The 15,146-nt window shown below is 34.9% G+C and overlaps 2 protein-coding genes across 7 annotated transcripts in view; both read left to right on the top strand.

The window, feature by feature from the left end:
- Positions 1-160: 160 nt before the first annotated feature.
- On the top strand, positions 161-5,273 carry LOC113685599 (lipopolysaccharide-induced tumor necrosis factor-alpha factor homolog). Its single transcript, XM_027203134.2, has 3 exons — positions 161-357; positions 2,988-3,222; positions 3,810-5,273. The coding sequence occupies exons 1-3, from the start codon at positions 267-269 to the stop codon at positions 3,916-3,918; spliced, it is 435 nt and encodes a 144-aa protein (XP_027058935.2). The 5' UTR covers positions 161-266; the 3' UTR covers positions 3,919-5,273.
- Positions 5,274-6,352: 1,079 nt separating this feature from the next.
- The window catches only part of LOC113685277 (uncharacterized), an 18,911-nt gene continuing 10,117 nt past the window's right edge, over positions 6,353-15,146 (top strand). For 5 of the 6 annotated variants that reach the window (XM_089190147.1, XM_089190148.1, XM_089190144.1 and 2 more), the window contains exons 1-13: positions 6,828-7,106; positions 8,157-8,261; positions 8,570-8,612; positions 10,198-10,273; positions 10,939-10,983; positions 11,504-11,556; positions 11,709-11,782; positions 12,053-12,099; positions 12,755-12,845; positions 13,753-13,841; positions 14,096-14,159; positions 14,804-14,901; positions 15,115-15,146. The exon at positions 15,115-15,146 is cut by the window's right edge and continues 254 nt beyond it. In XM_089190147.1, the coding sequence (XP_089046273.1) occupies positions 6,966-7,106; positions 8,157-8,261; positions 8,570-8,612; positions 10,198-10,273; positions 10,939-10,983; positions 11,504-11,556; positions 11,709-11,782; positions 12,053-12,099; positions 12,755-12,845; positions 13,753-13,841; positions 14,096-14,159; positions 14,804-14,901; positions 15,115-15,146 (958 nt within the window). In that variant the 5' untranslated portion in view covers positions 6,828-6,965. Of the gene's footprint in view, positions 7,107-8,156; positions 8,262-8,569; positions 8,613-10,197; positions 10,274-10,938; positions 10,984-11,503; positions 11,557-11,708; positions 11,783-12,052; positions 12,100-12,754; positions 12,846-13,752; positions 13,842-14,095; positions 14,160-14,803; positions 14,902-15,114 lie in introns of all 6 variants that reach the window. The other variant, XM_089190146.1, reaches the window with a different exon arrangement.

The raw sequence follows: 15,146 nt of genomic DNA, 5'->3' as shown, positions 1-15,146 counted from the left end.
GTTAAATTCAGGATCTGAGTTTGTACTTTAAATTCAAGATCAACAGGCTTACCTTCCGTTAATCCGAAAGTGAAACAAAATCGATCTTTTTTGATGGATTTTATCGGTGAGGGATCTAATCCATTTACTTAGGGGAGGGGAACGAGAGATTTATCGTCTGAAGGCCTGGGTGCTAGTTTCGAGTTGGTGTTGATCACGAGGTCCGAAAAGGAAACGGGAAGTAAAATTATGAGATAAAATTAACTATTGAGCAAGATAGCTGAGGAATGGAAGGACAAGGAAAGCCTCCGCCTTATAATTACGGTGCCATTCCAACAGATTCTGGTTATGCAGCTCCACCGCCTTATCCTGCTTCAGGTAATCTACCAAACGTAGATTCGTTGAAGACGCAAAAAAGCCTCTAAGTGAATGGTAAAACCTGGCTTTGGTGTCTGTGATAAAATCTGCTGTCATGACGGCTACTTTACTTCTTAGAAAGGCGTTTCGCTTGGCGAGGATTCTGATGATTTTGGGGAAATTTAGAATCGTTAAAAATCATCAGTAATTGTAGACGTACTCGTACGATCTTTTTTTTGAAAGATTACATGTTGTTTGAAGCGCGCGAATTCCTGATTAATTAATGAGAAAGAGGGCATTGAATAGATGCTTATAACATGTTGAAAGCTCCCTTTCTTCCTCCTAATTCATTTATCATCCCACCAACAGCTTCCTTTGTATCGCTTTTTCGCCATCTCTGGTCACTGATGGTTTATTGTCCGAGCAGACGCATGTTCAAATTAGGCAATCATGTTTAAAATACCCCTGTGGCCTGTTGGTTGCTCAGTTACAAGGGCCATGACGATAGGAAACAGTTCTAGCCATCATTTTTCGAGCTGGTTAATATTTCAGAGGCAACGTGATGAACACTAAACTGGTGTCTGTGCCCCTGTTAAGTCTGATCTCACTCTAGCCTATACCTGATAACTAATTTCTCATGGAGGAAAAAAATCGATCCATGGCAGCCCTGCTTGACTGAAACATTTCCAAATGCATAGCTTAGCCCCATAATTATACAAAATAGTAGGAACCCATCGAGCCGAAAAATTTGGATGTATGACAGTACAACTGTACGACTGTATGACTGTACAACCGTACAAGGTGCTACTTTTAACATGCGTGGTTAACTGTACTGTGGGCATACCAATGCCACGGCTTTGTCCAGTAGTCCAGTGGTCAGTGCACTGGGCTCTGAGTTGGATGACTCGGGTTCTAGTACTGGCCAGGGTAAGGTGTTGTGCCCTTGAGACGTGTGGAAAAAAAAATGTGACCTCCGCTTTTAGGCTTGGCCAAATCTATATATTATATCAATTAATAATGGTAATAGGACTGAGTGGAGTCCAATTTGGTCTGTAATCATACATACCTACGTCATGAGTATGATTACGGACAGAATTATATGACATGAAGTCCTGCTACCAATTAGTCATGACCATTACAATTTCCGAAAAAAAAAATACATTTAGGACAAACATCTCCAGTAGGGACAAATGTCTAAAGCAACAAATTTGGAAATTTCCCAGTTCTTTTTTTCAGAACAAGTGGTTTTTGCTATGGTTATTGTGATCAATTCTGTGATTGGTGGATTTAGCAGAGTGACTTAGTATGATTGGCTACTTCAACTGTCTGATTATAGGTGTCTGATTACAGCCCAATGTCTGATTACACTGTCTGATTACAACGATACAGAGTGATTAGTGAAATATAAAGCAGCTGATGCACCAATCACATTTAAGGAAATTGTAATGGTTATGATTAATTTGGGGTCAACCATTTCAGAAAAGAAACTTATTTCTGACAAATCATTTTTTTGGAAAATGCTGGAATTTTTGAAGAGAGAGCTCTAGATTGGAGTTTGTGTTTAAACTACTCAGGAGATCTTCGAAAGTCTTCAGAAATCTCTTAGATCTTTTCATACATACAGGTCTCCAACAAAAATATTTCTTATAATATTAAAATAAAATCTAATGCTATGTGCTCAGAAAAAAATAAAGTTGGCAGATGATAATAATAATGATAATGATAATAATAATAATAATAATAATAATAATAATGATAATATTTATATGGGATAACCCCATCAGTGTGATGACACTAGTAACAATAGGTGTCCTATAAGTTAATTACAGTGTTAACATCACAAAAGGTATTACTATATAGTGTTGTAAAGAAAAATACTGAATAAAATCTATCTAAAAATGTTACTATAGTATGACTAAAAGTCCTTAATATCCTTTGAAAATTCAGTATAGGAATTCTTGGCCTTCAAATGGCAGGTGAGGCTGCTGTACTCTTTTGCCTCAGTAAAATAAAAAAGACTTCTTCTTCTAACCATAGCATATGAGTATCTGAACAATTTCTTGTTACAATTGTGTAGATAGAGCTATTTAAATGAAAGTAATTATTAAAATATGGTGTTACTGAGCCATCAAGGCATATTCTCGTTAATGAAACTATGTGAAGTTTCTACCCATTTCTCAGTGGTATAAGACCAACAACAGTAGTCAGCTCACTGGCATTCAGACCAGAGTTTGGAAGAATTTAAGTGTTGGCACTGTTCTGTAGACTCTCCAGGGTGTCCTGACTTTGACAGCTTTCTGGGTATAACTTCCTCCTACAAATTGAATACATTGGATAGTAAACAGTTTATGAGGGTTGATAAACTCATCAGCAAGAGTGTCATGATGAAATGAGACCAAATTCTCTCAATTCATAAAGATATACATTACATTATCTGGAGAAGCAAACCGTGAATGAAATTGTGGAGTTACTTATTTTCAGAATTGAGATATTCAAGTGACCAATGACTTGTTCATACTTCTCTCATCAATAAAATGAAAAAAATAGTGACAAATACAAGAACACAGGAGCAAATGGGATTTTTCCTCAATAAAGTATACTAGTTAATATTAGCAGGTTTTTTATTTATTTATTAATTTATTTTATTTCAGCACCAGGGTATCAACCACCACAGCCTTATCAAGCTCCTCCCCCGAGGATGCAGCCTGTGGGACCCACAACAACAACAATCATTACGCCACCCACTCCTATCATTGTGAACATGGTTTTTGGTGAATCTCCCGTTAGCATGGTCTGTCCACATTGCCAGACACATATTATCACATGTACAACATATCAGGATGGTACTCTAACATGGTTGTCAGCTGGAGCTCTATTCCTTTTGGGGTAAATTGAAATTTGATCCATCATTTGAACAGTAACCTCAATTAAGTTTAAAAATTGAAAAGTGTTAAGTGACTAATCAATGGAGTCTGGTCATCAGGTCGGGCACTGTGCCTTTCAAGGTCAATTGAGTTCAGACAGTTGTTAGTAAATGATGACAGCACTTGGGTTTTAACTAATTAAAAATGTAATTCTGTCAAAGCCCACTAATCTTAGTGGTGTTAACCTATTTAATGGCTCAAAAAAAGAAATAACAAGTTGACCTTTTTTTTGAAATCAAAGCAAAGGATACATGAAATACTTCAGGGCTGCAGTGGAATCACTGAAGGACTAAATCTCTTCCTTTCACTCCATGGGAAACTTTGAAAATGTTTCTTCCTAACAGTATACAGGATTCCTTTGCATCATGAACCTTAGAAACAATCTATCTTATCACAAGCTTCCTCAAGCTTTTAAATTAACTTCTTCATTAGAACTGAATTTTTTTTCCTGTGTCCCATGCTGGTAACAATCAAAATGTTTCAAAATTAATCGAATTGTTTTCAAGATCTTTCTTTATTGATATTGTTGTTTTACAATTTAATCAACAGATGTTGGCTAGGTTGTTGTTTAATTCCATTTTGCTTGGATGGTTGCAAAGATGTCATTCATTCTTGTCCAAATTGCCATGCAAGGCTTGGCAGTTATCGCCGAATGTAGACTGTTCAGCAGAAGACACATCACAAGGTGGAAGTACAATAGTAGTTCTTGTCAAGCCTGAACTAAGCTATACTAGATATCATATCTAAACCTCAATATATTTTCCTTGTCAAAACCAACAGAATGAAAGTAATGTAAGAAAAACTATAGAAAATAGAAAATTTATATACTTTAAAAGATTTACTAATTTACAGATTTACTGATTTTGATTTACTGTAGAAAATAGAAAAAAAAAGTTTTGTTAGTTGAAATAATACTGAAAGAGTCTTGTAAGCTAACAGTTTTTGAAAATGCCTGCTCTGGGTGTCCAGTCTAAAACTCCAAAAAAATTAAGTAAAAAAAATTTTTTTGATCAAAATTTTTTTCTGTTAGTTATTGTAAACATAAGGCTAGAAAGAGATAGTGTTATTCTTGTGCATGGTGTACACTTATGCTTTTAGTAATTTTTAACTAATAAACACTTTTGTTGAAGTAATGCTGATTTTTTGTCCTTGGTTGTTAGAATATTAGGTCTGGTCCATGCTTACAACTTTACATTGGTGTTAGAGAAATATATGTACCAGTTGTGTCGTTTTGTTCTTTCTAATACTTTTTCTCTTGTGTTCTTCACACTGAGGACGAAAACATCAGTATAGCAATTATTCTGGTTAAACTTGGCATGTGGAAAATTGATTGAGAATGAGAGCAGCTGTCTCTGCAGTAGGCTTACTTAACCCTTTAACCCCTAATAGTGATTACTAGCTATTTTCTCCTATTAGTATCACCCCTAAAACAAACATTGAGGTTATGAGAATAAAGGAAATGATCACCAGCTAAAGACGCTCTTGATTGTTAAACGAATTCTCTTTGTTAGTGCCATAGGAAATGTACAGGGAACAGTGTGGAGAAAATGTATGCCGATGTTAGGGTGTAAAGGGGTTAAGAAAGTGAGATACCCACCATAAATGATTTGAAAGAGTATTTCCTGTATGTGACTTAAGATTTTTTTTCTGTTAATTATTGTAAACATAGAGCTAGAGAGAGATAGTGTTATTATTATGCATGGTGGAGAGGAAAATGAAAGGTAGTGGTGGACAGAGTTTGTTTGTCATGGGACAAAAAATGAAATGAAAAAAATTCACTTTAATGATACTGCCAGGTAATCCCCTTAACATTGTCTTTGAAATTATTTTTTTTCATAGTGATGGCAACTTTGAATTGAATATCTACTTTTGTAGCTGTGTTATAGACAGAGTGCTAATGTAGTTGTAATAGGAAGGTTATTATGATAGAAATTTCAAGAGAAATTCCATGAATTTTATCACTGTGTTTTGTTTTGGTTTCTCATCCAACTATGATTACAAATAGAAAAGAGACCTCCCAGTGTTGTTGTGTTTTATGACCCTTCACCCACAACTGAGATCATGATATCAGCTCTCTACATGGTCTTCCATATATTTCCTATAATTTTACTTCTGAGAATTTGGAGTTGAATCCAAAAGTATTCTATGTTGATTGAATTATTTCATCTCATTAACTTTGAAATGTGTGAACTTTATGAGGAAAAATTCTGTTTTGGTCAATCCTGGGTTTGGGGAGTGTTGTAAACCAGTCAGGTGTTATGGCTAATTCTATTTCCTTTTGGGCAACTATAAACTCAAAACATCAGACTGTTAGGTAAATTGATTATTTTGGTAATATTATCAAGGATGTTGCATATTTGTTAAATTTGCTTTCATAATCAACACTTGCCTTATATTATATTGTTTTTTGGCAGTTAACAATCAACTGATCAGTTTTTCCTTAAATAAAAGTGATGGGGGAAATTTGCATACTTTTTTTTTTAACTGTCATCTGTAATAATAGGTAAGTAGCAGGTATTTGTGAATAATAAGATACATTGATGAATATTCACTTATGAACTTAAATTCATTTGTCTGGTCTTCTCAGTAACTGCACCTATATTTACATAGGAAAGTGAAGTTCAGAAAACTGGGAGTGCAATCAGAAAAAATATTGAAGTAAACAACTCAGAAAACTGAGTTTGCAAATTAAATGAAATGACTTAAAAATTATTTTGAGTGGTAGGATTTGTATGAAGAAAATACAATCAAGAAAAGATATTAGGATTTTAAATGAAATTTTTATTTTGATGCTATTTGTTAACAGAAGTGAAAGTGTCATCCCTTTCCTCTTAAGGAAATTCCAATTTTACAATTTGCGAATTCCAACCATTAACATATATTTACATGTTTGGAGTTCCTTTTTCAACCCTTACTTGAGCTTTAAATAGAAAGTGATGACATATGACTCATCAGGCGCTGCTTGTTTGAGAGTCTCCCCAATTTGCGTGCAACGCGAATTCAAATTACTGACTGTTTACAGCGCAGCATCATTGAAATAAAGTTTCGTATCTTGTCTTAGGTGCGAACAAGATCAATAAAGTTTTTACCATTAAAGGAAGCGCTGAGAACAAAAAGAATCTGTCACGGGTTTTCGGCTTCGCGACTTGAACTTTTCCACTTCCGGAAATAATTGTCCGAATATAGTGCCGGAGTTCAACTGTGACGCTTTTTTCAACAATGATTAACCCAAATTGGTGCTGTTATGTTCCTAACATCGTCTAATGATATTAAGATAAAATCGGCAGTGGAAGGCTGTCTGTGCGATGATAATCATAGATTTTTTTGACATAAAAAATATGAATTTTTTCGGTGCGTGATTTCGTACTTTCGTCACCACCTTCCGTAGTTACGATCTTGTAAAAGGACAACACACCCACTTCCGCCGAACATTACCTCATGACGTCGGACATGACATCGGCATGACATCTCGTGGCGGGAAATAGAGCCCGATAAGAAACAGCCAATTACATTACTTCCGAGATAATCAGTATTATGGATATCGAATTTGATTGGTCGAAAAAAAGTAGAATAATTTAATCACGTGACAATCTCATTCTTGTAAGCATGAATCCTTTCGCTTCATTTATGTTTGCCTCGTTTCTTGTTGAGTAAAGACTTTCAAAGTAATTTGAGTTACAGCCGGAGATTTTTGAACGATTTGCAATGGCTGGTGCCAGCGGAGAGAATGCAGAAAGTCCGACAATTTCTCCCAGACAGCAAGCGAATAGAAAGCCCTCGCGAAATCGTCTTTCTTGTCAAGTCACTCTTCTCGATGGAACGGTTTTGACTACAGATCACTTACAAGTAAGTTTTTTCCAACGGTCTATTCGATGTTTTTAAGCTACTGTAGTAGATCTCGTTAAAAATCTTGAAGTTTATCCCACAGTTTTTCCAATTTTATGATGGGAAATGCTTGGGGAAATGTCTTACCCGAAATGTCGTTGTCAAGACGGGCAGCAGTATATTTTGAATCGAACTTTAAGCACGGTTCGAATGGCAATGATTGAAGAGATTGCATGGAAACTTTCCAATACCTAACAACTCTTGTTGCTTAACGACACGATTTTATATTTGTCCTATGGCTGTTAAATGGTGTGTTATTGTGTCTCGCGAGAAGTCAAATTGGAAAAATTGAGAAAGGAAACGGTCGTCTCCCGCGGACCTACAAAAGCATTTTATGTAAATGTCTACAGCGGCTTTGACTGTGCACATTAACACGTTTCATGGCCGATCATCAGGGTTTGCCTTATCTGCAAATAAATCCTACAACACTGAAAGTTAAGGTGAACCGTGTTTGGATTTCAATTTGTTGCCAGTCGACGTCTGTTCCCTTCGATGTTTACATCATGATTAGGAAGAAAAATTGTTCGATGTTCGCGTTCATCATTTCATATTTGGTCTTCTTTTAGCTATTTTCCCTAATACATTAATGGATTCTCTTACATGAAACTGCGTTTTGATTTATGACTTCATATTTACTGCCTAAAGATTTGTTTTCATCTATTCTGCTCTTCATGTTCCAAAATTGGCATGGAATGATAAAGAGCAATTGGAAAGAGAGCCAATGTTTTGATTTTCAGCGAACATTTTGCAGGATAAGTATAGGTTGTGTTATTAACACTTCAAAACTAACATTCTGCAAGTTATATTTTAACGTCCAAACCTCATCATAGATATGATAACGTTAGAATTCTGTTATCGATGCCAAAATATATTTGATTCGGTTTGACCAATTTAGCATTCGAAAATTAAAAAGGTGTTTTTCGTTCCTAGCTTTAGCTTTCGTCAATCTTTCGGTCTATAATTCTATGTTCTTGCGATGATTTTTGACACATGAATTACTTCCTCTCAAAGAAAAGTGCCAAGGGTATGGACTTGATGCACTGGGTAACAACACAACTGAACATTACAGAAAAAGAGTACTTTGGACTACTATGGGAGGACAAAACAGGAGAAAAGGTAATAGGATATTTTTAGGTTACCCAGCACAACTAAGCTTCGGGTTATGATTAGGGTAGATGGTTGCCTTAATATAACTTTTCTTTGTTGTGTCTAGAAGTAGATCGCCCCTTATCGACAAATTTAACTCCGTTAGACATTGAAGAGGAAAAAAATATTTCCCTAACTTATTATCTTTTATCGAAACAATTTTTTTCCGTTGCGTGACCATGACCTACCAAAACAACTTATCAAAATTGTGTCCTGAAATCGTTTTCCCTGTGTTTGCTTTCTGTAAATTACAATATGTTTTTGTTTTTTTCCTTTAGTACTGGTTAAATCCTCAGAAGAAAATAACAACTCAGCTAAAAGGTATTTTGCGAGATTCTTCGTATGAATTTTTTTTCCCACGATCAAGCCCCAACGCCTAGATTTTATTGTCATGTAAATGAGTATCCCGGACAATTTTCCTTGGAGAATAATATTGTCAACTACTACTACTGTTATGCGACTTTTATCCTGATAGCATTAATTTTTTATTTTTGACTCAGTGCTTCTTCCCAAATGGTTTATGTTTACAAACTAACACAAAATATGTGTTGTAAATAATCATGCACTTGTTCAGAACGTTATATATTTATTAAAATGTTGTTATTTATAACTAAATTAAATTTGTTGTGATTAGCATTAATGGATGATCCCAGACAGCTTTTACTGATCTCTGCACTATTATGAAATAAAAAGATTTGCTTTTGAAGCAGTTCGGCTCAAAGTATATCATGGGATAACCAAGGTTAATCCTTTACCAAAAGAATTAGAAGCAGTGGGTTTGTTTCGTGATGTTATCAGCAAAAAGGACTGATTACAATCCCCACTTCACTGACCTAGCTTTCACTACCTATGTGGTCTGAGTGTTTAAATATTTCTTGATGGTTGCATGCTGTACAACCTGCTGGCTCTCTTAACTTCAGTGTACACAGGAAATAGTATGTCTGAGTGAGATCAATCTCGGACACGCAAGAGCCCCAGTATTTGATAAAGCTCTCTTTTTTAATGTGTGTGTTTCATTTGTTTGTTTCATAACTGCAAACAAAATTAACATAGCAATACCATTCTTTGCACTTTTATGAATCAAACAGTAACAGAATGACGTTTCTCTTTCATATTTCTGCCGTATTACATCCACTTGTTTCCTTTTCCTGTTGTGAAGTAGAAGTACTTAAAGAAAAATTTCCCTTTGTCGTCACTGAGTTTTTCGCTGACATATTTGATGTTGAAATGCTTCAGTTCTGATATTGATTCTGATATTAGTACTGTGGTCACTTGTTGACATGAAGTTAGTTCTATATTAGGTTTCATTAGCAATCTAAAGTACTTTATTTTATCAAACTCAAAATCTAACTATCATGAAAAATTGATTTTCATAAAAATGGAACAAAAGGATGGGAAAATTATGGAATTGATGTTAGCGTTTTGGTTCTCTCTCTAATTATCTTTGCCATGAAGCACTTGATATGCGTGGCATTTTTTGAATAGTTTATTTATTTATCTGATAATTTTTGGATGATGTTAAAACATTCATTTAAAAATAAGAAACTCTATTTTAGCATTCTATGGATGGTTATGTTGTATACATTCGCAATTGTTTTTCAAGTAAAAGTTTACAAGTTGACTGTCAACATCTACCCTTTGTTCTTCCTTTTGTCCATACTTTCTGATGTAAGACATAATTACTTTTTCTAGAAGGTTAATCTGTAAACAAAGTTTTGACTCTGTGATTATCATGTAAATGGAAACATTTTTTTTTTAATGTGGGTCTATTTGCGTAACTTAGTTGTTTCATCTGACCTTAGCATTGAGCAATATCTGAGACAATAAAGTAAACCAAGTTATGCTTGACAGTCATTTGAAGCTATTGACATCAGTAAGTCAATTAAAGAATATAAATTTTTTTCAGGTTGCCTGCCAAACTTTGCTTTTGCTGTTAAGTTTTATGAGCCCCTTCCTTCCCAAATCAAGACTGACTACACCAGGTAAAGCAAATACATAGCATACTTCCCACAGATAGAGATGGAATTCTTTTTATAGTGAGTTTTGAAGGTTATTTAGAATTGCATTAGTTTTGGTCTACTTCCCTAAATATTAATTAGTCTAGAATACTTTTGCCACCTACTCAACTTGGCTTCAGACAGTTTGTTATTACTTTTATTGGTCATCATACTGTTTTGTCTCCCAATTGAACTTCAACTTGTTATTGATAGAAAGAATTTCCCCTAAGTTTTTTATTAAATGTGAGAAATTGCTTTTGAACTTTATTCCAAAGAATATTCTTTGAGTCACATGTATGATGCAAGAGCAAGAACTGCTCAAGCAAATCAAAGAGAACATTCACTAAGCATTCATACTAGATTCTTCTACTCAGTCTTTATTTAATTTGTGTTTTTTTTATACATTTTTATATTTTATTGGGATTTCCTTGAAAAAACCTTGTGATTGTTGTTAATTCCAAATATTAATTTTGAAATGGTGTTTATAAAACTAAGTTATGGATTAGCGTTTCACAGGATCGTTTTCTATTGTTTACAATCAGATCTTACCAAGAATCTCTTGTAATTTTTTCATGAAGTACAAGAAAAGAAGGGTTCTTTTATTTGGATTTAGATGTAGCATATGTCTCAATCACCATTTTGCTCCCAAGGTATTTGATGTGCATGCAGTTGAGGGATGATGTAAATTCTGGGAGGTAAGATACAAATCTCTTACATTTGTTTGCTATGCAGATATACCATAAGAGAGAGCCTGGACAGCTAAGATGAAATGTTTAGTGGCAAAAAATAGAATTGCTTGTATCCATGTCATGTTCTTTACAATGAAATTTCTAACTTCAGAATTCCCTTGAGTCAATGCAAAGAATGAATATGTCTTTGTAAGCTCAACCTTGCATGATATGAAGTCTTCCTGTTCTTGGGCATAGCTCTCTGGGCCTAGGATTAAGAGGCTCTGATGGGGTCATTTTGCTATGTTTTTAAGCTAGAAACTTACTCTCATAGAGTCTTCCTCACCTAAGAATTTGAATGAGTGTAGAGTAATAAGGCTGAATGAACATCTTCATCCTTAAGATGTAGACACATTTGTAGTCACTTCATACAACAGAAAGTGTGGATATGGTGTTTGAGACTTCCATAAACCTTATCTCCTAGCTTTTTATGGTCACCTGAGTGTAATATCACCAATTGATTGCTATGTTGGTTTCTCTTTTTCAGATTGCCATGTTCCTTTAGCAACCAGGCTGTGCTTGGATCTTACATTGTGCAAGGTTAGTCCTTCAAAAAGAAAATCAAGAACTAATTTTCATTGCATTCAGCCAATGTTGTTGTGGAAAGAGTTTTCTACCTCATTTGTCAAAGTTGTGGCATTTGTTTTTATAGTCCAGCTGGAAACTGACTCTTCCTTTTACTTATAATTTAGGTGATGTTGGTGATTATGAAGCTCGTGAACATGGAACTGACTACTTGGATGGAATGGTCTTTGCTCCTGACCAGGTAAAGATGCTGAGTTAAAATGGTTTTTATATTAACTTGTGATTCAATGACTTGGTCAATTCTCAAGTCAAATAAAAAGTTTCACTCGGGTTGAGATTTTGTCTTATTCTCTTGAACTGTCATCTTAAAAATGTATTATATTGTCAGGAAAAATAAGCTATTGGTCATCCTGCAAATGTAAAGGCTATCCCTATCACTTTTTAGAAATAAATGGTAACTCTCCAAAGTCAGTAACCTTAAAGCAATATTTTATTTTTTCTGTTTGTGCAGACACAAGAATTACTGGACAAAATTAGGGAACTTCACAAGCAAAACAGGTAGCATAAGATCTGTACTAATAAAGTAACACTTTGATCTCTCAAATGGTATTTTTCAACAATAGTTTGCATTCATAACCTTGTGAATTTTTTCAATGTTAATCAAACACATGAGTGCATGTTACAGGAAATAAGGTGTCAATGAAAGGAAGTTGTTAATGAAAATTTTGTTATTATTGCTGGGTGAAAAATTAAGTTGATTGGAAGTTAAATGCTGTGGTAATTTTTACACTCAATTAAACAGAATCTGTTCAAAAGCAGATTCTTCTCATTAGAAATGCCTGTGATAAAAATGACCAAGATACTGCAAGAAATCTGATTGGTCATAAGCCTATCATTCATTGCACCGATAAACTGATAGAAAATTGAAACAAAGGTTGTTTTGTTCTGAGTTTATGTTATCAAAGCAATAGAGCGCACTTTTTTGGGTTTACTGGCATAACAACCCACTTGGAATATTGGAAGAACATGAGAAAAGTTTGTAAATCACTCCCCTCCAGCTTGTGAAGTACAAAGTTCTCTATCAATCTTCCAATTTTCTTTGTGGGTTATTATGCAAATAAACTGATAGAAAGTGCAGTCTATTGCTTAGTTAGCATTTAAGGAACTCATGATATCCAGAAATGGATGTTATAGTTTGATGTTTGTTTTCCAGGGGTCTCAGTCCAGAAGAAGCTGATTTACAGTACCTAAAGATGGCAGCAACAAAACTTGTCATGTTTGGTGTGGATGCACATCCAGCAAGGGTAGGTAGAATTGCTTCTACCACTAAACCTGACGTCACTTGTTTAAACAGGGCGTGAAATTGCACCTAATAAAGGCACCAATGTGACTAAATTTTTCACTTTGGTGACTAAATCCTGAAAATTAGTCGCCAAATTTGTGACTAGAATGTTTCATCATAACCTTACCAAGAGATATAGTGAATTAAAAAGATTTGCAAAGATAAATCCATGGCAAACTTCCTCATTAAGTTTGTTTCCAAAATGCAGCACATGCATCTCGATCAATAACTAGACACCATCTTGGATTTAAGTGAGCTTGAACATTTTATATCATCCATCCTAGTGTCCTCTTTGTAGCATGTTAAAGATCTTCTCCCTAACTTAATTTTGGAGGGTCTATCTAGAATGCTGACTGTGTAAAAAAAGGTTTTGTTTGTCTTTGAAAATGGCCACCAACTTTTTTTGAATTGGCTACCACTTTGAAGAATTTAGGAGCTAAGTGGCTATCAGAGAACAAAGTTAATTTTACACCCTGTTAAATTGTTGTTAGGTCTCATTCTAGTTCTGAGAGTTTTTCCCTGAATTCCATGGTTTTCCTCTTCTACTAAAAGCAAAATTATAAGTTAGAATTCAACTTGAAAAAAGTCGCAGAATTGAGAACCTTGTGGTAGCAATGTTGTGTGGAGAACTGTCAGTAGCCAGCTAAAAATTACTCTAGCTGGCCAAGGTTTATGTGCTCTTTCATATCAGTACATGTATTTTACTTGTTTGTCCGGTTGAAGTAGCATATCTCTACCTATAAATGGCTTGCTACCAATTGTCTTGTTTGTAACAAGTCTGGTTACTTTCACAGCAAGTTTTTTATCAGGTTGCTTGTGATATCTCATCCAAAGTTGCTCTGAGTATATTTGTTTGATTCCAAATAAAGGAACAAGATGGCACAGAAATACTCATTGGTGTTTCTCATGATGGTGTTGCTACCTACAAAGACAGACTGGTGGTCAACAAAATTCCATGGTAAGTGCATGAATTTCATCTTGCATTGCTCGATTAATTCCTACATTCCAAGGGAAGTTATAGGTGCAACTTCTTTAAGCCTATGGCCCCTGAGTGTGACGAGCATCTAATTTCTCCTTACAATATCACACCTGAATCAGACATTAGGGTCATGAGAATAACTTGAATTAAGAGGCTTTTGATTGATAAACAAATTCTTCATGTCATCATAGTATCAATCATAGTATCTGAACCTCATTCGAATTTTGATTAAGGACCAAGATTGACTACATCAAGTACAGAAAGAGGAATTTCATCATCAAAAGCCATCCAGGAGAGGTAAAAACAGAGTAATTGCCGCAGTTAGTTCTAGCATTTTCCAGAGACCTTCAAGAGGAGACATATTTTGTTTAAAGGTTAAAAGGTTCTCTAGAGCTTTGCACCCCAAGAAGATACCCTTACAAGGGATTTTTTGTCTATGTGATCCAGAAAATCCTGAGTAAGATCATTATTTGGTAGATCCTCTTTTTCTTTTTTTAGACTTTAAGAGATGAGATTTGGCTCAGATTGCACATAATTTGACTCCTTCCTGTGGGTTCTGTTTCATAATCCTATGAAGGATTTCACCCACCCTTTGAACCTTTAACCTCTAAGAGTGACTGGGATCAATTGTCTCCTTACAGGATCATTACTGAATCAAACATAAACGTCATAACAAAAAGGAAAATATCCAAAATTAAAAAAGCTCCTGATTGTCATACAAACTTTCGTGTCAAACCTCATGAATTGAATGAAGAGCAGTATGGAGAAAATATATTTTGAGGGTGTAAAGGGTTGATGAACACAATTTTGTACTTGTGCAAAACATAATCATTTGATAAACACAATTTTGCACTTGTGTGAAACATCATTATTTAATGAACATAATTTAACACTTGTGCAAAACATTCTTGTAAATTATTGGTATTTCTTTCAATTATCAGCTGGACACTTTGACAACTAGAGCTGTTTACAAGACGCCAAGTGAGAAGGCAGCCAAGCGCTTGTATAAATCTTGCGTTGAACATCATACATTCTTCAGGTATAAAATTTTCTTCCGGCTAGTATCAACTGTCTGCACATTGGCCATCTGCAAAACATCCATATTTTTATTACTATTTTTTTTTGTCTTCTGCTACTGCCTGAATTTTAAATCCTACTGCCAATAAGTTCAGCAAAACTCTGTTAGGAGTTTTCTCCCCCACACCACATTACTGATATTGCTCCAAACATAATCTTGCCTTTTCTGTATCAGGTTAACTTTCTCTGACCCACCACCAAGTCGTA

The sequence above is a fragment of the Pocillopora damicornis genome, chromosome 12 (genome assembly GCF_964200805.1).
Source record: "Pocillopora damicornis chromosome 12, jaPocDami1.2, whole genome shotgun sequence".
NCBI lineage: Eukaryota > Metazoa > Cnidaria > Anthozoa > Scleractinia > Pocilloporidae > Pocillopora > Pocillopora damicornis.
This window is presented reverse-complemented; position numbering and strand designations above follow the sequence as displayed.

Bases quoted from the DNA above. Each gene is read 5' to 3' on its own strand.
- LOC113685599 (XM_027203134.2), top strand. From the start codon at position 267: ATGGAAGGACAAGGAAAGCCTCCGCCTTATAATTACGGTGCCATTCCA. The intron at 358-2,987 runs GTAATCTACCAA...ATTTTATTTCAG, and splicing joins ACCGCCTTATCCTGCTTCAG to CACCAGGGTATCAACCACCA. The intron at 3,223-3,809 runs GTAAATTGAAAT...TTTAATCAACAG, and splicing joins GGAGCTCTATTCCTTTTGGG to ATGTTGGCTAGGTTGTTGTT.